The 24,131-nt window shown below is 42.0% G+C and overlaps 1 protein-coding gene across 1 annotated transcript in view; it reads left to right on the forward strand.

Annotated features, from left to right (window-relative positions):
• Window positions 1-23,510, forward strand: part of LOC142747437 (phospholipid-transporting ATPase IC-like) — a 79,339-nt gene extending 55,829 nt beyond the window's left edge. The window contains 7 exon segments of the mRNA XM_075854979.1: window positions 952-1,240; window positions 2,638-2,861; window positions 4,139-4,222; window positions 5,941-6,186; window positions 10,483-10,621; window positions 14,164-14,294; window positions 23,153-23,510. Of these exon segments, the coding sequence (XP_075711094.1) occupies window positions 952-1,240; window positions 2,638-2,861; window positions 4,139-4,222; window positions 5,941-6,186; window positions 10,483-10,621; window positions 14,164-14,294; window positions 23,153-23,362 (1,323 nt within the window). The 3' untranslated portion in view covers window positions 23,363-23,510.
• The last annotated feature ends 621 nt before the right edge of the window (window positions 23,511-24,131 follow it).

The raw sequence follows: 24,131 nt of genomic DNA on the forward strand, positions 1-24,131 counted from the left end.
CCTGCAATATCTAAAGACATTCTGCATATCAAGGTGGGAACACTTAAAGGGGTTGTTCTTCCCGAAACAGCGCCGCATCTCTCCATGCGTTGTGTCTGGTATTGCAGCTCAATTCCATTGTAGTGAATGAGGCTGAGCTACAATACGTCACACAACCTGTGGACAGGTGTGGCACTATTTTTGGAAACAACCAGCCATGTTTTGCTCCGCAATTTAGACTGCTGGCATAACCCCTTATTAATGGACTATTTGAGGCTTTAAAGGGAACATTTCATGAAAACAAGACTCCTTAGGTGAGAGCATGTTACAGCTGTATTAGGGACTTCAAAATTGACCGCTAAAAGGCCCTCTCTTCTAGAAACAACGCCGCACCTTTACATTGGCCGTGTCTTATCTTTTCTCCAAAGTAGTGAGAAAGTTTTCATTGTAACTTTATTATTTATTCCCAAATTACGACCACTTCCATAAGTCTTTGCCCCTAGTGGGAGGTGAATATAATTTTAGACTCATATTGGTGCAATATATTGGTTGGATTAAAGCCTGTATTTGAACTAGATCAATTTAGGCAGGAAAATGTTGGGTTTGTTGGACTCTTGATCCCCATACAAAAATGTGTTTATAGATTATATTTCTCCTGTCCAATTCTATCATTTCTGTTGAGATAAGCGGTGCCAGAAGTGTCTGGAAGATGCTCGATGCCACACATCACTACTTCTCCCTTTACAGAATTAACATTGCCATATTTAAACCAATGTTGGGGGAGATTTATCAAAAGTTATGCAAAGAAAAAGTAGAGCATTTGCCTGTAGAAATCTAACCAATCCGGTTGCTGCTTTGCACAATGAGACATGGAATTTGATTGGTTGCTCTGGTCATCTACTTCACTTTTCCCTTGCACTAGTCTTGATAAATTTCTCCATATAAGTTCTCTTCTCCAATATAATACAACAGAATGAAATCTTGCTTGAGAAGAAGAAAAAGAAGAGAAGACGCCTGAAGCTGAAATTCCCAAAGACGTCAGAACAGAAACTGCAGGACCTGCAAGAGAGAAGCAAAACCAACGCCTTAAAGGAAAAAAGACAGAAGAACTTTGTGGACCTAGCCTGTGAGTGCAAATCCGTCATCTGCTGTAGGGTGACTCCAAAACAGAAAGCCATGGTTGTTGACTTGGTGAAGAAGTACAAGAAGGCCATCACGTTATCAATTGGTGATGGCGCTAATGACGTCAACATGATAAAAAGTAAGAGAATGAGTAGGCTAGCCAATGAAAATGTATTAACAGTCGGTAACTGTTCAGATTCTCTGCACTCACTGAAAAACGACAATGATTATGCATGAAAGTCGTCAGAGGTATTATATAATGCAGAGCAGACCTGCAGCGAGATTGAGGGGGAGAGAGAGGAGGAGGAGGGGAAGAGAGGGGCTACCTGCACACACTTGCACATTTTTCTTGCTGTACAGATCTTCTTTTAGTAAGTATTAGACTATCTCACACCAGCATACTTACCAACACTTAAATGCCCGAAACTGGGTCATTAATGCCTTGCACCGTTCCAGCCAGGTATGCACCCCAAAATGTGCAAACTTGTATATAGCCTGCCCATAGAGCTCTATTAGTCAGATAGATGCCTAAAGAATGTCCTTTTGGTCTCTGTCTGGCAATGCAGTATGGTCTACACTATTCCATTCTGTGCTATCCTGTAAAAATTGTATCTGTTAACGGATACTATATTAGCCAATTACATCACAGATGTCCATTTAACATATCCGCCATGGGTATTTTCAAAAGCTTTTTATGTTGTATATGTTAAACATATGCCATTATAGCCTATGGGTGATGGATACGTTATTGTTTCTGCTAGAAATAGGCACATACCGTGGGCACAGGGTGCAGTGCTCCTGAGTGTGGGATTATAGCAGGCAATGCTCATTCCTTCTGGAGCTGAGCTCATGAAAAACTGATAATCAGGAATGAAGCAGACGGAGGGGGAAACTGCTGAAAATCCATGATACAGGTGACATTGTGGTCAGTAGTTGTGTTATTAATCCAGTACACACAACAGCTTATTCTAAAAACTCAACTGGAATGACAAGAAGGCTTTTTAAGGGTTGCCTTATGACAACAACCCCTGTCCATAAGCCCTGTTAGGACATATTGGCATTATAGAGGGTGGTCCCCAGCTCGGGATGAGCCAGAATATAGAAACGCCCTATAAGAGAAGCTCCTGTTCCGGCATATTCGATTCGTCCATGTAATACTTGGACATGTAAAAAAAAATGGACAGACAATCATCTGAATGGCCGCCGGGTAACACCACATTTCGCCTGACTTGCCGCAGCTACCCCTCACTAAATCAGCTGTTTGCGGGGGGTGGTAAGACAACCCCTTTAATGAGTAGGTTCTCAAGATTTCCCATCTTGAATTAATCTACATAAAAGCTTGTCTGTACACAATGCAGCATACAGAAATCTCATGTAAAGTGCTAGTTTGTATTGTATTGTAGTTGCCTGGCTAAGCTGTTTGGGTATGTCTGTCAGCACAATGTCGACTGATTCCAGTAGCAACCAGCAGACTTTTTATTGTTGATTACTTTATCTGTTATCATAGCTGTGCCTATTTTACTTTTTTTTCTGCAGCTGCCCATATAGGAGTTGGCATAAGTGGACAGGAGGGAATGCAGGCGGTGATGTCCAGTGACTTCTCCTTTGCCCAATTCAGATACCTCCAAAGGCTTCTTCTGGTTCATGGCCGATGGTCTTACATCCGCATGTGCAAGTTTTTAACTTATTTCTTCTACAAGAACTTTGCCTATACACTTGTGCACTTTTGGTACGCCTTCTTCAATGGATTCTCTGGTCAGGTCAGTATAACATAATTCAAAAATTTTAAAGCCACATGTTAAAAAGAAAACTCCATCCAACATGAGTAATTCCACTATGAATTTATTATTGTGTATCAAGCTAACGTGGCATCCAAGAGATCCAGTAGATGACATCATGGGGATTTGTGACCCCTGTCCACAACTTTTTCCAAAATTCATATCCAAAATTAATATCTGGCAGCACTGTTTGGAGTCCCCAAATCCCTTCAGCATGGCTCAGAGATTTCCATCAATCGTAGTGTCCAGCACCAGAGTAGAGCTCTAATAAGATGCCAATGGGGCACTGGGGTATGGACGCTCTATAGAGCCATAGTCAATTTTGGGGGGTAATCTGTAGGGGTCTGACCTCGCAAACCCCAACCAAGTTCTGTTAAAGTCATAAAATTATTCTAGGTAAAACTCCCCTTTATACAGGACCTTTTTAAATTTGGGCATCGATACAGTACCATACTAGACAAGGTTATAGGTGCAGCTGCACCCACTTTGGGGAGAAGGGCATGGTACAGACTGTATCTTTCCTGCATGCAATTTTTTTTTTTATCGTCTGAAAATTCTAGACCAATGGGATCTTATCAATGGGTTTGCATTCTCTAAGGGTGGATCTTCCAGCCAGTAGAAACCTGTGTTATAGTACAATTTTAAGTTATGAGATATACTTTAGGAAATATTCATTCTATAAGGGTATGTGACACACACTAATTACGTCCGTAATTGTCGGACGTATTTCGGCCGCAAGTCCCGGACCGAACACCGTGCAGGGAGCCGGGCTCCTAGCATCATACTTATGTACGATGCTAGGAGTCCCTGCCTCGCTGCAGGACAACTGTCCCGTACTGTAATCATGTTTTCAGTACGGGACAGTGGTCCTGCAGCGAGGCAGGGACTCCTAGCATCGTACATAAGTATGATGCTAGGAGCCCGGCTCCCTGCACTGTGTTCGGTCCGGGACTTGCGGCCGAATTACGTCCGTCAATTACGGACGTAATTAGTGTGTGTGCACATACCTTAAATGTCCTATAAATACTAGTGACCTTCAACCCAATAAAGGCAAAGTACGCCAGAGTTTGGCTGGGACTTGTCAAAAGGGGCAATCTATATTGTACTATAAATTACCATGATGTACATATGTAGGAACTACCTCCTGCTGATGATGTAGATTTAGGCTATTTTGCTGGAAGAGGTTAATCTAAGTGTTCAATATGAATTTTTCTTATATTTTTTTAATGATTTTTGTTTTATCCACCCTCTGTTGCCAGACTGTGTACGACACCGTGTTCTTGTCGCTCTACAACCTGCTGTATTCCAGTCTTCCTATAATTGTTGTTGGACTACAAGACCAGGTAAGTAGAAGACTATAGCTATGTCAGAAGAAAGTATTGGTGGGGGTCAAGGTGCTGAGACCCCCAACGATCTCTAGAATGAAGGGGCTGTTTGCTCTTCAGAGTGCCGCACCACTTTGGCTCCTATCAACCTCCCTTGACTTAACTTTAGAGACATGGTGTTGGACGGCAAAGGCGTAACTTGAAGCTCCTGAGCACCAATGCAAAATATGCGACAGGGTACTGTGGTTGTTAGGCTGTGTATCCCTAGCAACCAGACTGTCAGACATGACTCACAGTTAGATTAACGTTGTGCTTATAACAGAAGAGAAAAGTTATTATGTCAACAATTACCCTGTGTTCCTCTCCTTTAGAATGCATATCTTATTCATGATTTTCTATCTATTTACAGCAAGCTAAATATTCCATTAGTGCCCCCCCCCCCCAAAAAAATATAAAATATTAATGATGAAATCCATGAGCTGTCCACTTTTACAACCAATTTTGTTTTATTTCTAGTCTTTGCAGTCTTTTTTAAGCATTTCCAACTGGTTTGTGTCTACAGTTCTTATGAAGACCTATGTGTCTCCATGGTAACAGACAACAAACAAGTCCCGTGTAGTCTGATCCTGTCATACATTCAATAGATTTGCAAGAAGTAGGGGACAGACAGATGACAGTATGACTTCAGGATTATACTACACAGGGTTTGTTTGTTTGTTTGTTTGTTTGTTTGTTTGTTTGTTTGTTTGTTTGTTTGTTTGTTGTCTGTTACCATGAATGCGCATAGGTCTTCATAGCAGCTGAAGACACAAAAGGGGAGGACATTTTTAATTTAGATTATTTGCAAAGTTGCTTTGTTTTTCATAACGCATTAAAAAAATTGGAACAAAAGTGTACATATCCTTTACAATTCTATGCGGAAGATACTTAGTTATATTAATTTGGGCAAAGCTGGCTGACAGCAAATATTGCATTACAGATCCCATAGGGGTTTTTATCCAGCTTTCCTGCAGTCCCGAATGGTAAATATGACTAGCTTTATAGAGGAAAAGGTGTGTATCACTGTATAAATAGGCAGATTCGCCATTCAGGACCGCCAGAAATCAATGCAACGAAAATATTGACAAAAGTGGCGTACCTTCTATAGAGGCAGAGAACCTAAACCCTATGGGGCCTGTAGTTAGAGGGGGAACAGCACTGAGTTGCTTCTTTTGTCTGATAGCAATAGCACTTGCCTGCAGCCACCACTAGGGAGAGCAGACCACCTGGAGTTCAATAGAAGCTGTATAAGGCTGGGTACACACTGTGCATTTTTGTTGCATTTTTAGAATGTTTTTTTTGTTTTGTTTTGGTACATATAACCTAATGTCTCTCAATAGGTTTTCATCAACCAAAAAAAAAGTATGCAAAATACGCACAATGTGAACCCAGCCTAAATCCATGGGCACTAAGCTCCCTCTAGTGGTGGCTGCATGAAGTAATTGTTTTCTCATTTGCCATGTGAATGGAAGCAAGAGATTTTGTAGCTCTGTGTTTGAAAACTGGAGCTTCAACTCCTATAAAGTTAATTTATGAAATAAGATTATTAATAATTATTTGATATTAAATTCAATTTAAAAAAAAAAGAAATTATAATTATTTGTCGGTGCTTACAGTAGGGGGTCGGGCCAATTCTAGGTTTTGCTTTGCCTTATGTTTTTTCGTTACAATAAATGTATTTCTTCTTTACAAACAAGGACGTCAATGACAAGCTCAGCATGCAGTGTCCAAGTCTCTATATCCCCGGGCAAAAAGGTCAATTGTTCAACTACACAAAGTTCTTCCTCAGTCTTTTCCATGGTATCGTGTCATCCCTGGCCATTTTCTTCATACCTTATGGAGCTTTCTGGCAAATGACCACAGGCGAGGGATTAGTGAATTCAGACTATCAGACGTTCGCTTTTACTACTGCCACTGCCCTTGTTATTATTGTAAACTTTCAGGTGAGTCAAAAAGATTTTTCCTTGGATTTTGGTACTATGCAGTATTCGGAGATGAGTAGTGCTACTTAGGCCCTGCTTGACATGTTGTGTTCTTTCTCTTAAAAAAGTTACGCATTGTGTATTATGTGTATTATAGAGTTCAGTGTCCTTGCTTCTGTAAATCATCATAATACACTTCAGCTGCTGCCAGGGGCGTAGATAAAGGCTCATGGGCCCCGATGCAAAAGGTTCTTCTTGTACCACCTCTCAAACTTCTCATGGCCGATGGCCCGCAGCTTTCAGCTGCATCGCTGTGTCTCCTAAGTGACAATGATGCAGCACTAGCAGCCAGGGCGTCATGAAGGTCTTGAAACATCAGGGGAAATAGCCCCAATACACATACCCCCAAAAAAATGTGTGTGCGTGTATGTGTATATAGGAGACAGCATATCTATAGCACTATGACCCTATAGCTATGGATAGGATTAGATACAGTGGCTCAGCAGACAGTATCACACATGATAGGATTAGATATAGGGCCCAGCTCGCTGATATTGCGGCTCCAGCGCTGGACCCAGGAAAGGTAAGATAATAATTATTTTGCTTTTTTATGTGTTACTAATTTTTTTTTGTGTTTATATTTTTTCACAGGTTTGGTTGTTGTACTACTTCGGATTCGAGGACTACTTCGATGACAGAGTTTTTTTATTATCAATAAAATGGTTAACGAGGGTTGTGCGTTTTTTTTTTATTTCAATAAAATATTTTTTCTTTGTCCTTGTACTTTTTTAAACATTATTACTACCTCCTTAGTAATGGCCGCTGGCTGGTTGACAGCGTCCATTACTAAGGCGCGGCTTAATGTTAGACATGAAGAGGCTAACACTAACCCCCATTATTACCCCGGTACCCACCGCCACCAGTTGTACCGGGAAGAGCCGGGTATGATCCAGTACTCGACCATCTGTAGTGATGTTCGGGCACCAAGGCGGGCGCAGGCTGGTATTATTAGGCTGGGAAAGGCCAGAAACTGTGGTCCTTCCCACCCTGGTAATGCTAGGTGGCTGCTGCTCTATTGTATTTGGCTGATTATCAAAAATTGGGGAACCCCACATTGTTCTTTCCAATTATTATTAGTTTTATTTTTTTTTTAAATGACGTGGGGTCCCCCCATTTTTCATAACCAGCCAGATACAACACAGCAGCCACAGCCTAGCATTACCAGGGTTGAAAGGGCCACTGTGTTTAGCCTTTCCCAGCCTGATAATATCAGCCTGCGGCCACCCCAGTGCCCGACCATCACTACAAATCGTCAGGTACTGGATCTTACCCGGTTCTTCCCGGCACCTCTGGTGGAGGTGGGTACAGGGGTAATAATGGGGGGGTTCGTGTTAGCCTTTGCATCGGCTAACACTAAGCCCCGACTTAGTAATGGATGCTGTCAATCAGCCAGAGGCCATTACTAAGGCTGTAGTAATAACGTTTTAAAAAAATACAGATATAGAAAAAATATTTTATTGAAATAAAAAACCCACACAATCCTCGTTAACCATTTTATTGATAATAAAAAGCGCCGTCATCAAAGTAGTACTCGAATCCGACGTAGTCCAACGACCGAACCTGTAAAAAATAAACACAAACACAAAAAAAATTTATTAAAATCTCCTTTACCCATTACAAACTCTTCCTATACTGCTGAAACATGTAGGCATGAGGCGACTTAACGCGGCCTTCTCACAATTTATCTGGAACGGACGGCATCCCAGGATAGCACTATCCAAATTAATGTATTGTAAAGCAGAGGGTGGGATACATTTTCCCAACATAAGAGGCTATAACCTAGCGTGTCTATTTCGACATCTGCTAGATTGGTGGAATGGCACTAATCATTTCTCGAATTGGGAGCTAGAAAAACAACTCGCGTCCCCATGGAACCCATTGTCCCTACTTCATACTAGGCTTGCCAAGCTCCCAAGTTCTACGAAGCACTCACTTTTACTTAGAGACACTATAGCAGCGTGGAAGATAATAAGAAAACTATTTAAAGTACCCTTCTTGCTATCTAAACAGATGCCATTTTGGGACCACCCGGAATTTACCCAGGGTAGGGAAAATGGTCTCTTTAAAGAATGGAGGGACAGGAACATTATGATTGCCCATCACTTAATGCACTCCGAATCCCTGAGGTACCTCACTATGCTTGAGCTAAAAGAAAAATATAGCTTAACTGAAAGACATAACTTCCTCATTATGCAAATTATGAAGTTCTGTAAGGACAGATTAAATTCATTACACATAGAGGCGACTGAACACCTTTGACGAAATTCTAGGCCCTAGAACGGAGAAGGACACTATTTCCTCTTGGTATAATATCCGGAACAAGGCCATTAAATTACAGCCGACAGTCTGTTATAAAACTTGGGAAAGGTGGACGGGAGACCTAGATATAGCTAATACCATATTAAAAGGATAGGAGATAATACGCAAGGAAATCATTAACGAAAGATGGAGGGAAACATATTTCAAACTCATGCACAATGCAATATACGGCTTTAATATTCAGGCCTTAGCTTCGTGTCCTGATAGGATCACAGCGTGCCTTTAATGTAAAGCCATTAGATTTGATATGTGGCATGGCATTTGGACGTGTCCGGATACCCAGACATTTTGGGAAGACACATGCCAATTTATTGAGTCCTTTTGGTCATACTCCCTGCCATCATCACCGCAATGCATGTTATTTCACCAAGTGAGACCTCCTGACGAGGAGACTTCTACTACTCCAAAGGGTGTTCCCTTGGTGGTTCATATTGCCTTGGTGGCAAAGAGATGTCCATTACAAAATTGGCTGAGCTCGAACACTCCTACAATCGCTGAGTTGATTGCCCAATTGAAAAAACCCCTAGGTGTGGATCGCCTAGATACTGAGAGATGTAAAGAAAGGACGACAGAGAGTTTTTTAAGAAAATGGAGACATTTTATTGCACAGTATTTGAACAGACAGGAGATCACAGACTTGGTTTCTCCTTTTTGTTATACAGCATGGTATGTAAGGAGATGCTGAATAGATCTCTGGGTCAGGGGGGTGATAACTCTGGATGAAAAGGGGAAAAAAGTAGACTTTTCGGGGGATAGGCAGAGGGTCCGATAGTGGCAATTTTTATTTTGTGAGTGGTAAACTTGCAATGATTAGATGGCTGCGGAGGATTATGTATGTTCTGCAATCCATATGATTTACCTGTTTTTATTGATTAAGGTAATATGTCACTTTTGTCCAAATTTCTGTAATTCCTGTGCTGTGTCCCAGAGAAACAGTAAATATGAGCAATATAAGCACCACAATTGTCAAACGTTTTGTCATCCCTGCATCTATTGTATTTGGCAATGTTGTTATGTTTGTATAATTTGTTCATCAACAAAAAACAGAAAACATGACTAAAAAATATGTTTATAAAAGGGGTTGTCTGAGCATTTTATATTGATGGCCTATCCCTAGGCACCCCCAGCAATCAGCTGCAGAAGTGTAAGGTGCTGTGCGTGGTAAACACTGATGAACGCCCCTTCAGTCAGCTGATCGGTGGGGTTGCTGGGTGTCGGATCCCCACCAATCTGATATTGATGACCTATCCTAAGGATAGGCCATCAATATGAAATGCCCGGACAACCCCTTTAATGTGCATTGCCAAATCCACTCAAAATCTGATGAAGAATTAACATTTCTAGGTGTGAGTAAGGTCTACATCACTCATTGATTTTCTTATTAAAATTTTAGCTTTGCTACATTATTATTATTATTATTATTATTACATTATTATTATTATTATTATTATTAGTAGTAGTATTATTATTATTATTATTATTATTGTTATTATTATTACATTATTACATTATTATTATTTTATTACATTGTTGTTATTATTATTATTGTTATTGGTGTTATTATTACATTATTATTATTATTATTTTCTTACATTATTATTATTGTTATTTTCTTACATTATTATTATTATTATTATTATTATTATTATTATTATTATTATTATTATTATTATTATTATTACATTATTATTATCATTATTGTTATTGTTATTATTATTACATTATTATTTTCTTACATTAATATTATTATTGTTATTATTATTACATTATTACTATTATTGTTGTTGTTATTATTACATTATTATTATTATTATTATTATTATTATTATTATTGTTGTTGTTGTTGTTGTTATTATTACATTATTATTATTATTATTTTTATTACATTATTGTTATTACTACATGCTGACCTTTATATATTTTTATGTTCACATGTAGGCTGGGCTAACTATGACGTACTGGACCTTTTTATTTACGTTTTCTGTGTTTGGAACAATCATGATTTACTTTGCGATAACATATGACTTACAAAGCAGCGGCATGCACATCCTCTTTACCTCCATGTTAACCATGACAGGTATATATAATTAGGTTGGTTGATGCAAAGAATAAAAGTAGAAGCTGTGGCTAGGTGAGGTTGAAGGGGCTGTCTCACCAAAAACAACCCCTTTATCATGGCAGCGTCCAACTTGATCAGCTGATCGCCGTGGGTCCAGGTTCTGAGACCCATGGCAAACAGCTGATTTTGCGGGGGAAGTCTTTTCCAGCCATCAATTTCAGATAAATGGCTGTCTATGTAATTCATTGATGGCTCGAGCGGCTGTCCGTTCTGGCTCTGTTAAATGTGGTCCTTTCTGACTCACTAAATAGTTCATATTGACCGTGTTTCCATCAATATACCTGATTAGTATTTAAAAGCAGGAATACAAAACTTATACAAAAAATGGTTAGTTTATTTAAAAATAGTAATAAACATAATACTATAGCACAGATACATACAAAACTATAGTTTACAAATACAGGATAAAGATATCATCTTACATGGTCATTGTATGGGACACTTGTCATCTCCATCTTGCTTAGCCTGGGTGTGTTTATTCATCCTTGGAATCAATGTATATCCTTGAGCGTCTCTCTGGATGACCACCCTCCCCCCTATGTCCATCTCTGTCTGTCATAAATACGGCCCTGAGTATAGGCATGTCTTAACATTTAGGTGGCATTTGTGTCTACATTTGGAAGACCTACAATTGTCATTACTCATGCATTCCTTGGATATTGAAATAGCTGATATATGTTTTGCAAAGTCAGCATAATGTATCTTCAGTTCTATTGAATAGCATTCATTATAACACTGCGTATTTAACAGGCTCATAGTGGGGGTCCTGAACAGGGGAATACTTACTATGATACTTTCTACCAGGTTCCCCCACAGATTAGATAACTTGTGATCATTTTATCTTCACTAACCTAACAAAAGGGGTTGTCCAACATGGTCAACATGGACAATCCCTCTAACTAGTATTAGGGGTATATAACTATAGTACTCCATAGAGTTCTACTGCTTTATTCTGGACAGACTACTCACGTTTTGTTTTTTCTCCTGAAACTGTCACAAGCATGGGGAAGGGAAAACTTTTTTTGTCTACAAAGGGCTTGACAGATATTGGACAACCTCCTTAGACGGGCTAACTATTGTTGATCCAGCATATGGCAAAGTGCAACCCTTAGGCTGGGTTCACACGACCTATTTTCAGACGTAAACGAGGCGTATGAATGGGCAGATGTTTGCCGACGTACTGTGCAGACGACCTGTAATTTACGCGTCGTCGTTTGACAGCTGTCAAACGACGACGCGTAAAAATACAGCCTCGTCAAAAGAAGTGCAGGACACTTATATACATTATATGCAGGACACTTCTTTGGACGTTTTTGGAGCTGTTTTCTCATAGACTCCAATGAAAACAGCTCCAAAAACGGACGTAAAAAACGCAGCGAAAACGGCGCGAAAAACGCTGCGAAAAATGCGAGTTGGTCAAAAAACGTCTGAAAAGCAGGGTCTGTTTTCCCTTGAAAACAGCTCTGGATTTTCAGACGTTTTTGGTCACTACGTGTGCACATACCCTTAGGCTGGGTTCACACGACCTATTTTCAGACATAAACGAGGCGAATTATGCCTAGTTTTACATCTGAAAATACGGCTCCAATACGTCGGCAAACATCTGCCCATTCATTTGAATGGGTTTGCCGACGTACTGTGCAGACAACCTGTCATTTACGCGTCGTCGTTTGACAGCTGTCAAACGACAACGCGTAAAAATACAGCCTCGTCAAAAGAAGTGCAGGACACTTCTTTCAGACGGAATTTGAGCCGTTCTTCATTGAACTCAATGAAGCACAGCTCAAAATTTACGGCTGTCAGAGAAGCCTCGCAAAATGCGAGGAGGAGGAATTACGTCTGAAACGAGGCAGCTGTTTTCTCCTGAAAACAGTCTGTCATTTCAGACGTAAAAGCCTCTCATCGTGTGCACATACCCTTACAAGACACGGTCCAGTTTGCCATAACAAAAGACTATGCCTGCTCTTACAGTAAAGAACTCTATCCACAGTGTTAAATTAAACCTTTTTCCACCATTCATAATGGGTACTCTTGTGTGTTTTGAAGATGGACTTAATGTGGATCGGGCTTCGACTCAAGAGTGCGTATCTTTTAGCTTAGGGTTATTTGTGGACTACAATATAAAAATATATACCCTGATTTCATCAGTAACGGTGCAGTTAAATCTGTGCTATGTCCAGTATGCTATAATATCACAAAAACACAGCTGAATATATAGTCAAAAACAAAGTATAACATTATAGCTGGCCATAGACATAATACAACTGTTGGCTGAAAGATCCTTCATTTTGGTCCATCATTCATGTTAAAGGGGTTGTTTCATCAAGACACTCTTTTTTTCAACTCAAGCCAGCCGTGATCATTTATCGTCCGGCATCTAAAAAACATGAAGTACAGCTGATGTCACTGCATTTCCCCTGCAAAGGCCACTGTCATACATGGTCAGCCCAGATCCACCAGAACGATAGCCATTCTTTGTTAACGGATCTATGCTCTAGTTAATCGAGGGATCCTAAGCATGTGACCCACTCTATAACGTCCATATGTCCTAATAGGGCATATGAACAGGGTAAATAAATGTTATTCTTTGTATAATAAAAAATCAATACAATTTTCCAATATGCTTTCTGTAACAAATCCTCAAGTTTTTTTAAGATCTCTGCTTGCTGTAATTTAATGGGAACCTGTCCTGGTCATGTGATGGACTCGTTACAATACACAGCTCTGATAACTGTGCTGTAAGCCATGCACCTGTGTGTCCATCACATTGCTAGGACAGATTGTTATTCCTGGAACTAAACAATGAAGGTTCCTATTATATGACAGCACCAGAGTTCTGTTCAGGAATTGATACAGAAAGTATATTGAAAAAGTGTATAACTTTTCATTATACTATAAATGGTGGGCACCGTGATATAGCCACTGGTGCCCTGATTACACTAAACGAACCAGTGTTAATACTATGGGGCAGATTTTCATATGCCAGTCTTAAAATAAAGAGTACTTGAGTAAAATGTACTTCATTTACTAAAAGGCGGCACCTCCTAATAAATTAGGTACATCTATGGCTGTTTGTGCATCAGATAGGAGAGTAGTTTTCTGCTATAACTTATGCCAGTTTCTGATGTAAATTATAATGACTTGTAATTCCCTGAGTGGCCATGCCCCTCCTGCTAAGCTGAGCCACTTTTTAGAAATTGCAAAAGTCAATATATTTTTGCGTAAAAACTGAGTTTTTACGCAAATTGCAACTTTTATACGCCAGAAAACTGTCGTAGAGTACTTGATAAATTCCCCCTATGATTTCATTAAATCGCTGCAGCACTTTAGAGTAAAACATAGTTTAATGTAATCGGGTCACCTGTCGCAAGTTAGGGCAGCATTAATGTGCTGACAGGCTCCCTTTAATGGAAAAGTAGGGTTCCCCTTAAAACAAGGACTTGGTTGGTCTAAGCGCTCTAGAAGGACTTGCTAAGCAATTTTTCCTTATCCCAATCCAGGAACTATTACAACTGCATTAAGACAAGCATACATCTGGTTAATAATCATCTTAACAACCGCTATATGTCTGCTTCCCTATTTGGCAATGAACTTTTTGATCAAGATTGTCTGGCCATCTCAAGTTGATAAAGTAAGTACCTGGTCCTCGACATTTTATGCAAATATGTGATTAATAACTTTTTTTTAAGGGAAGCTATCAGCAGTAAATGCAAATATACTACATATAAATGTTACTTGTGTACATTTTATTTTCTCCATTAATCTCAGTTTTATAATTTCTATACATAATATAATCTGCATAAAACATTGAGAAACTTTATAAATAAATCAGATAACTTATCATGTACTGATCCTGAGTTACAGCCTGCATTATACTTGAGAGCTGCACTCACTATTCTGCTGGTGGAGTCATTGTGTACATAAATGACATTACTTATCATGTACTGACCCTGAGTTACAGCCTGTATTATACTCCAGAGCTGCACTCACTATACTGCCGGTGAAGTCACTGTGTACATATATTACATTACTTATCCTGTACTGATCTGGAGTTACAGCCTTTATTATACTCCAGAGCTGCACTCACTATTCTGCTGGTGGAGTCACTGTGTACATACATGACATTACGTATTGTCACGATCTGTGGTTATGTGGACCCACTGGGCCATACCGCCGTAGCAGGATAGCAGCTGGCCAAACAGTGTACCAAGTGAATATATAAATAGACCAAGCACAAGGGTACCTGTAGTGGTTCAGACAGTAGTAACGGCTAGGCACAGATGGGATCTTTGCAGCAGACACCAGATGTGGTGTAACACATCAGGCAGAACCGGTGGCACAACACGACTCCAACAGGTTTAACCCCTTCCCGACATTTGACGTATCCATACACCAAAGTCGGGTAGGGGAAGAATGGTACGGGCTCATGGAGTGAACCCGCTCCATACGATGCCCGTATCGACTGTATGTTACAGCCGACACTTCAGAGTAACGAGCGGCATCGCGCTTGAGCGCGATCCCTCTTGTTTAACTCGTTAAATGCTGCGGTCAATACCGACCACAACATTGAAATCTTTAGAAAGAGGGGGCAACCCCCTCTAACAGCTCATCGTGCCCCCCACAACGCAATCGCGGGGGGGATGGTTGCTATGGCTGCCTGGGGGCCTAAAGAAGGCCCCCAGGTCTACCCCACAATTAATTATTTTCCCGTTTCCTAGTACATTATATGGCACAATAAATGGTGCTACAAACAACTACAATTCGTCCCGCAAAAATCAAGCCCTCATAGGACTATATTGACGTAAAAATAAAGAAGTTATGGCTTTTGGAAGGTAGGGAGGAAAGAATGAAAATGGAAATCTGAAAAAGGGCTGCGGCGGGAAGGGGTTAAGGCATAGGAACAAATACCACAGGATACAGGGACCAGGTAGCAGGGCACGGAAACAACGGGAACAGGATAACACTAAGGGACCATTTTCAAGACTAATATAGGAAAACACAACAACGCTCAGGCAATGAGCAAAGGGGCAGGGCCCTTCTTATAGTCCAGGGTAATCATGGGCTAATTAGTGATAATTCTCATATGCGCGCGCTGGCCCTTTAAGGCCGGACACGAGCGTGCACGCGCACTCTACGGAACACAGTGGACCAGAGCGGAAGTGGGCACTGGCATCTCCTGGGGAGGAGATGCAGGCCAGCGCTCACAGATCCATGGATGTGGCTGTCGGAGGGTGAGTAATCCCGACGATCCGCGGCCATGGACGCTATAGTGTCTCCCCCACTTACGCCCCTCATCGTGGGGCCAGAGCAAGAGAGAAACTTCTTAAAGGGAAGGTGTCATGAATTTTTTTTTTTTATTATATTGCCTTTAATAAAATATAAAAAAAATTGTATTTATTTGTGTTGTGACTTTAAACTTTTTACTGTGTTCTTACTTTTACTTCTCTATGGGCGCTGCCATTTTGTTTCATCTCTGTATGTGTCGATTAACGACACATACAGAGATGGAGTACGGCACATACAACCCCATAGTGAATTCGAACGGGAGCCGTTCCATTTACAGAAGCGTACACTCGTTCGTAGAGCAAAATCCGGCGCCATTTTCATGTTGACCGGAAGCCGCTGCCGGACAGTAAGATGACCACTTCTGGCGTAGACCAGCGGAGGCGACAAGAGCAGGTAATTTATGTTCGTGTATGTGATGTGTGTATTATGTTCGTGTATGTTCGTGTGATACTGTCTGCTGAGCCCTTTATCTAATCCTCCTACACTGTGCAGTCGCTTAGAAAATGGCGGCACACAGTGTAGGAGGTTTGAAAATTCAAACCCTTCCTTCTCCTGGCACTAGCCAGAAGAAGGGAGGGGGGATTGCGTGAGGACACAAGAGGAGAGTGTGTCCCCCCCAAATTTGCAGCATAAATCAATGACGTTACTTTACCACAGTGACCATGCTGCAATTTTGGGAACTGCTCCCTCTAGTGACCAGCACATGGAAATGTTATAAATTAGAATCTAATTTATAATATTTCCTGACTTGTGAAAAAATAAAAAAAAATAAAACAATGTGTAATCACTCAAATACTAATTGTTAAACTGAAAAAAAAAATTACAGTTTCTACCGACACATTCCCTTTAATGAGGGCAGGGGCACTGAGGTTCTCTTCTGGCTCCCAGGACCTCTCCTCTGGACCAAACCCCTTCCAATCCATCAAATAAAAAGTTATTCCTCCAACTTTTTAGAAGTACAGGATCTCCTTAACCTCAAATACATTGGAAGAACCGCTGGGAGCAACTGCAGAGCTAGGTGTTTTTATGTAGCGGGTAAGGACCACAGGCTTCATGAGGGACACATGAACGGAGTTGGGGATTCTGATGGTAGGAGGCAGCCGAAGCTTGTAGGAGACAGGGTTGATTTGATGTAGGATCTCATAGGGTCCGAGGAACCTGGGAGCAAACTTGTACGAAGGTACCTTTAGACGGACATTCCTTAAGGACAGCCAGACTTTGGTACCTGGATGATACTGAGGCGGCTCTCTTCTTGTAGTATCCGCCTTTTGCTTCATGCAGTCGACTGCCAGTAGAATAGCGGAAAGGGTTCGCTACCAGACCTGTAGAAAGTCCCTGAATGCAGAGTCAGCTGTGGGCACCAGTGACATAGCTGAAACAGGAAGAGGAATTTGTGGATGTTGCCGTAGACAATGAAGAACAGTGTAGAAGTAGTGGACTCACTGTGTGGTTGTTTTTTGAGAACTCGGCCCATGGAAGAAACTGTACCCAGTCATCACGCTGCATGGAGCTGAAGTGTCGTAGATAATTCTCCATGATTTGGTTAATCCTCTCGACTTGACCATTGGACTGGGGATGGTAGGCTGAGGAAAAATCCAACTTCACATCTAGGAGTTTACAGAGCGCTCTCCAGAATTTTGTTGTAAACTGAACCTCCCGATCAGACACAATATGAAGAGGCAAGCCATGCAAGCGGAAGATGTGTTGCATGAAGAGGTTGGCCAGTCTAGAAGCAGAAGGTAGGACAGCGGAACAAAATCAGCCATATTCGAGAACCGGTCCACCACCACCCAGACCGTATTACATCCAGCAGAGGAAGGAAGGTCTGTGACAAAGTCCATTGCTGTATGCTGCCAGCGAGCATTGGGCACAGGCAGAGGTTGGAGCAGACCAGCAGGCTTGGAGTGAGCAACCTTGTTGGCAGCGTACACAGTGCAGGACGAGACAAAGTTCACAATACCTTTGGGCAGCGCGGGCCACCAGAAATAATGGGCAATTAGATCTCGGGTTTTACGAGCACCAGCATGCCCAGCCAGTTTGGAGCTGTGCCCCCAGCGAAGGATTCTCCTCCTGACTGCCAGGCGCACAAAAGTCCTCCCCGGAGGGATGTCTCTATCTTGCAGAGGATTAACAGAAATAATACAGGATGGATCAATGATACTTTGCGGAAACTCCATGTCTCGAATGACCTGGACAAAGCATCGGCCCTCAAATTTTTGTCAGTAGGATGGTAGTGGAGCACAAACTGGAACTGGGTGAAGAACAGCAACCCCCTGGCTTGACAGGGGGTTCAGCCGTTCGGCCGACTGGAGATAGGTGAGGTTCTTGTGGTCGGTATATGTCAGGATGGGGTGAGCTGCGCCCTCTAGTCTGTCCAATTTGATGGGCAGTAATTCCCGATCCCCAATAGAGTAATTGCACTCTGCGGGAGAAAAAAGTCTAGAATAATAGCTATTTAATCATTTCTATATAATCTATAATTGTCTTCTTAGTTGGCTGTGCAGCTTTAGTATTCAGTTTTTTAGTGTTCCTGCGCTGTATGCTAATGAGCATAAAAGAGCCATATGTTCGTTTGAAATTAGTCAAATCTTCATTTGAAAAGAGTCATATCTTCATTCTTAGAGTCTTTCCGAGTTAATCCCGCCTCCTTACTTTTAATTGACAACTCCACACATTCCCCCAGCACACAAAATCCTGCGCTTGTGCATTGATGTCCTCTTCTGGGGTGTGCGTACAACAGGACACCGGATTATAATGATAAAAGGTGCAAAATGTTTGCAGAGCATTATTTACAGTTGGAGGAGGAGTTTAGGAGAGGGGATAACGGCAATTAACTTTTGATAGCAGCGGCCAGTGAGGGATAAGTAAAATGTTGGTGACATGTTCCCTTTAAATGTAGATTCTGCCTCTGGTGTCCACACCTTGGCATTCATAAAAATTTTTGTCGAGGGTAGAGATGGGAGCTGTCAGTGAAGAGAAGTTTGGGATAAACTGCCGGTAGAGGTTGGTGAATCACAAAAAACGCTGTATGGACCTCAAGCCTTGAGGACGTGGCCATTCCAGGACGGACTTTACCTTCTCAGGATCCATCTTGAGGTCTTGATCCGAGATTATGTAGCCCAGGAAGGGTAGAGAATTCTTCTCAAACACACACTTCTCCAGCTTGACATACAGGCGATTCTCCCTCAATCGTAGCAGAATTTGACGGACATGTCTCCGATGAGTCGTCGGATCTGGAGAAGAAATCCAAATGTCATAGAGATAGACCACAACACAAATATAGAGGAGATCTCGGAAGATGTCATTGACGAACTCTTGGAAGACCACGGGAGCATTACACAGACCAAAGGGCCTTACCAGGTATTCATAGTGCCCGTCTCGGGTGTTGAATGTCGTCTTCCATTCGTCACCCCGGCGGATCCAGATCAAGTTGTAAGCCACACGCAGGTCTAGTTTAGAGAAAATCTTGGCCTCCTCACTTGCGGTCAAATAGTTCGGAAATTAGTGGCAACGGATATTTGTTCTTGACTGTGTGATTTGATTGAGACCCCGGTAGTCGATGCAAGGCCGAAGAGATCCGTCTTTCTTCTTGACAAAAAAGAACCCGGCCCCGGCTGGGGAGGAGGATTTTTGTATGAAACCCCTCTCCAGATTCTCCTTGATATAGGCTGACATAGACTGAGTCTCTGGCAAGGAGAGAGAGAGAAGAGAGAGTATACCCGTCCACGAGGAGGGGACGCATTAGGAACCAGTTCAATAGGGCAGTCATAAACCCGGTGTGTGGGCAGCGTCTCAGCCTCCTTCTTGCTGAAGACATCCGCAAACTGAGAGTAATGAGGATGTAATCCTGCCAACAACTGAGGCAGAGGAGGCTGGGCCAGAACGATCTGCAACAGACAGCGATTGAGACACTTGAAACCCCATTGGAGAATTTCTCCGGAAATTCCAGTCCAGGACTGGAGCATATACTCGAAGCCAAGGCAGACCCAGTAGCACAGGGCTGACGGCTTTGGGCAGGACAAGAAATGAAATTAGCTCCAAATGAAGGGCTCCAACTTGGAGCTTCAGCGGCTTGGTTTCAGATACAATCGCGTCGGGCAGAGGCAGTCCATTCACTGAGGCAACAGCCAAAGACGTCTCCAGAGGGACTGTGGGAACTGGAGAAGATCCACTAGGTCTTTTTGGATGAAGTTAGGTTCGGATCCAGAGTCCATATAGGCAGAGAACCAGTGTGTCTTTTCAACAGACACTATGGTCACGGGGATGGACAGTTTTGAAGAGAGGTTTTTTTTCAGCGCTATATCGCCTAGGGTTGTCCCTCCAACCAATCCTAGGCATTTGGAGTTCTTTGGCTTCTGGGGGAATAAATGCACAACATGGCCTCGGAGGCCACAATACAAACAAAGTCCCGAAGTGTGTCTGCGTTTTCTCTCCTGGTCGGATAGTTTGAGCCAGGCCACCTGCATAGGCTCCTCTGGTGGAACAACTGCTGAGAGCAACAGGGATTGCTAGAAAGTAGGAAGACTTCTCTCCCGACTAACTTCTTGGGATCGCTCCCGGATCCTCATGTCAATCCGGGTGGCGAGAAGAATAAGGTCATCCAGGGTCGGTAGCAGATCACGAGTGGCAAGCTCGTCTTTAAACTCAGAAGACAGTCCCTGCCAGAATGTAGCCACCAAGGCCTCGTTGTTCCAAGACAGCTCTGCTGCCAGGGTGCGAAACTGAATGGCATACTCGCCCATGGAGGTGTCTCCCTGGAAAAGGGTCAGCAGAGATGCAGCAGCAGATGAGACTCGCCCAGGTACCTCAAATACAGAGCGGAAAGTCTGTAGGAAACACTGGAAGTCACGGGTCTCTAGTCCCTGATGTTACCAGATAGCATTCGCCCATGCTAGGGCCTTGCCAGTAAGGAGTGAGATTATGAAAGCGATCCTTGCGCCATCAGACGGAAATGCTTTGGCATGTAGGCTGAAGTGGATCTGGCACTGGTTCAGAATACCCCTGCAGCTACTCGCTTCTCCGTTGAAGCGAGAAGGTAGAGGCGGCAAGAATCGGGAGTCGGTACTGGTGCGGCCAGGAGGTGTAATAGGAGGAACAGCCGCAGGAGCAGGAACAGGTGCCTTGATGGCTGCAGCTTGCGTATCTAGTTGCTGTGTAATGGAGTTCACTGCCAGGAGAAGTTGGACTTGGCTTGACCGAAGGTCTCGCAGGTCTGCCTGCATGGCTTGTGACGTCATCATGGTCTTGGGTTGACCAGCGGGGTCCATGGCCTGAGCGTACTGTCACGATCTGTGGGTATGTGGACCCACTGGGCCGTACCGCCGTAGCGGGACAGCAGCTGGCCAAACAGTGTACCAAGTAAATATATAAATAGTCCAAGCATAAGGGTACCTGTAGTGGTTCAGACAGTAGCAATGGCTAGACACAGATGAGACCTTGGCAGCAGACACCAGACGAGGTGTAACACAGCAGGAGGAACCAGTGACACAACATGACTACAACAGGTTTAAGGCACAGGAACAAATAGCACAGGGTACAGGTAGCAGGGCACGGGAACAGGATAACAGTAAGGGACCATTTGCAAGATTAACGTAGGAAAACACAATAATGCTCAGGCAATGAGCAAAGGGGCAGGGCCCTTCTTATAGTCCAGGGTGATCATGGGCAAATTAGTGAAAATTTCCATGTGCGCACCCTATGGGACACAGCGGACTGGACCGGAAGTGAACTCTGGCGTCTCCTGAGGAGGAGATGCGGGCCAGCGCTCACAGATTCATGGCTGTGGCCGCCGGGGGGTGAGTAATCGCGATGGTCCGCGGCCATGGACGCTACACGTATTTTGTACTGATCCTGAGTTGAAGTCTGTATTATTGTCCAGAGCTGCACTCACTATTGTCTGGTGGAGTCACTGTGTACAAATATTAAATTACTTATCTTGTACTGATCCAAAGTTACTACCTGTATTGTACTCCAGAGCTTTACTAACTATTCTGCAGGTGGAGTCACTGTGTACATACATTACATCAGTTTTCCTGTACTAATCCTGAGTTTTATCTTGTATTATACACCAGAGCTGCAATCTCTATTTTGCTGGTGTAGTCACTGTGTACATACATTATATTACTTATCTTGTACTGATCCAGAGTTACATCCTGTATTATACCAAGAGCTGCTCTCACCATTCTGCTGGTGTACATACATTATATTACTTATCTTGTACTGATCCTGAGTTATATCATGTATTATACTCCAGAGCTGCACTCACTATTCTGCTGGTGGAGTAACTATGTAAGAAGTATATATAGGAGGTATCCTCAAGCTCACCTTCGGCAGAATCACGCTGCTAGCCGCGCCCGGATCCTCGTGTCGGCACGCGGTACATAGAACAAACAGGAATACAAGGAAGCATCCAGCGCCACAAAATTGAAGAATAGACTTTTAAAAAGGAAGCTGGGTTCCAATTTTATTTGAAAAATGTTTAAAAGATGAGGACGACTGTCCAAGTGCAAAGGTGGATTTGAAAATATGCACGCTGCCTACGCGTTTCATACGCCCACAGCATCCTTAATCATGGCTTGTGTGAGAGTTATGACAGAAAGCTAGGGTTTATATCCGGTCTGTGACCGGTGAAGGTGATTGCGTTTCACAGGGAAGTGTATTTGGCTCGCAGAAGAACCTGGCCGGCAGAGTGCCGTATATAGCAGATGTCTCTGCGGGTTAAGGTAAGTGTACATATATATAATAATTTTGTAGCGTGTGAAGGTGTAGTATGAATTAAAGTTCTTGCGATTAGTGCTTTATAATTTTCAGAAATATTCTTGCTTCAACTTTTCACATGTTGACAATTGTTGGATTGTGACCGGACATGAACCCTTGGATAAATAAAAAAACACATTGGAAAACAACTGGCTAAAAACCTACATGAAATCATCATGTGATAAGTATACAGAAAGAATAAAAAAGACAACAATACTGGATGGCTAAAAACATTGTTAATGTAAAACACAGAGGTTTATGTTTGTATTGGCTGAGGCGTATATTTATTATGGAGCATAAGACATTAATGGCTTTTGATGTAAATCCGCTTAGCAAGCTCTGTACAGACACTGAACAAGCAGGGAATACTGTGAGATTTAAGCTCTGAAGTTGTCAGAATTGTGAATGCAGCCCTGGACTAATGTCATCTGTTTTTCTCCTTTTAAGATCCACAAAAATCCAGAACGCTACAAAGAGAAAGAACTTCCAGAGGAAGAAATGCTGAGCCCAATCCAGCGTAACTTATCTGCTCGACGTTCTGCCTATGCATTCTCCCATCAAAAAGGATATGGCGATCTTATCTCAACTGGACTCAGTATACGGAGAAAGAAGACTACACCACGTGAAAATGATGGCTCTATTAGAAACAATGTTTAAGATACAAGAGACTTTTTGTTGTGATATACCTCTACCCAAGAATGATGGACACTTCAGTGTGATGTTTACATGGACTATGATGACTTCAATATAACTGTTACTGACATTTATGTAGATCATGATCCTAATAAATAATGTATAGACTCTTTATTTTAAGTCTTCAAGTCAATTTACAATTTGGAAAAGCATTTTATATAGAGGATATGTGTGAATTTCATTCACCCTGAGCTTTTCATTTAAAAGCATGTTTTCTAAGTAAGTGATCATTTGCTTTGGAGTCTAGTGAAAAAACAAACACAAAAACTTTCATCTAATTTTTGCAAAAAAAAATAAAAAATTGTATTACAGTCGCATGAAGGTGGTCAGTCATGTCTGTAAACAACTGGGTAAGATTATGTAATCACTGTGTTGTCTCCTTTAAGGACATATGAAAAGTGGGGTTACATTCACTTTTTGAAGTGTTTAATTCCCTTATTATTGTTGTTACTTCTCACAAACTTTTCATTCAAGTCATGCATTCTCACAATGTTGGTGCAACTTTACATCTAGATGTGTGTGGTGTGTGTGAACTTCAGACAAATTTAAAGAGGCTCTGTCACCACATTATAAGTGCCCTATCTCCTACATAAGGAGATCGGCGCTATAATGTAGATGACTGCAGTGCTTTTTATTTAAAAAAAAAACAATCTGTTTTCACCACTTTATTAGTGATTTTAGATTTATGCTAATGAGTTGCTTAATGCCCAAGTGGGCGTATTTTTACTTTAGA

This window comes from Rhinoderma darwinii, chromosome 1 (assembly GCF_050947455.1).
Source record: "Rhinoderma darwinii isolate aRhiDar2 chromosome 1, aRhiDar2.hap1, whole genome shotgun sequence".
NCBI classification, from domain to species: Eukaryota; Metazoa; Chordata; class Amphibia; order Anura; family Rhinodermatidae; genus Rhinoderma; species Rhinoderma darwinii.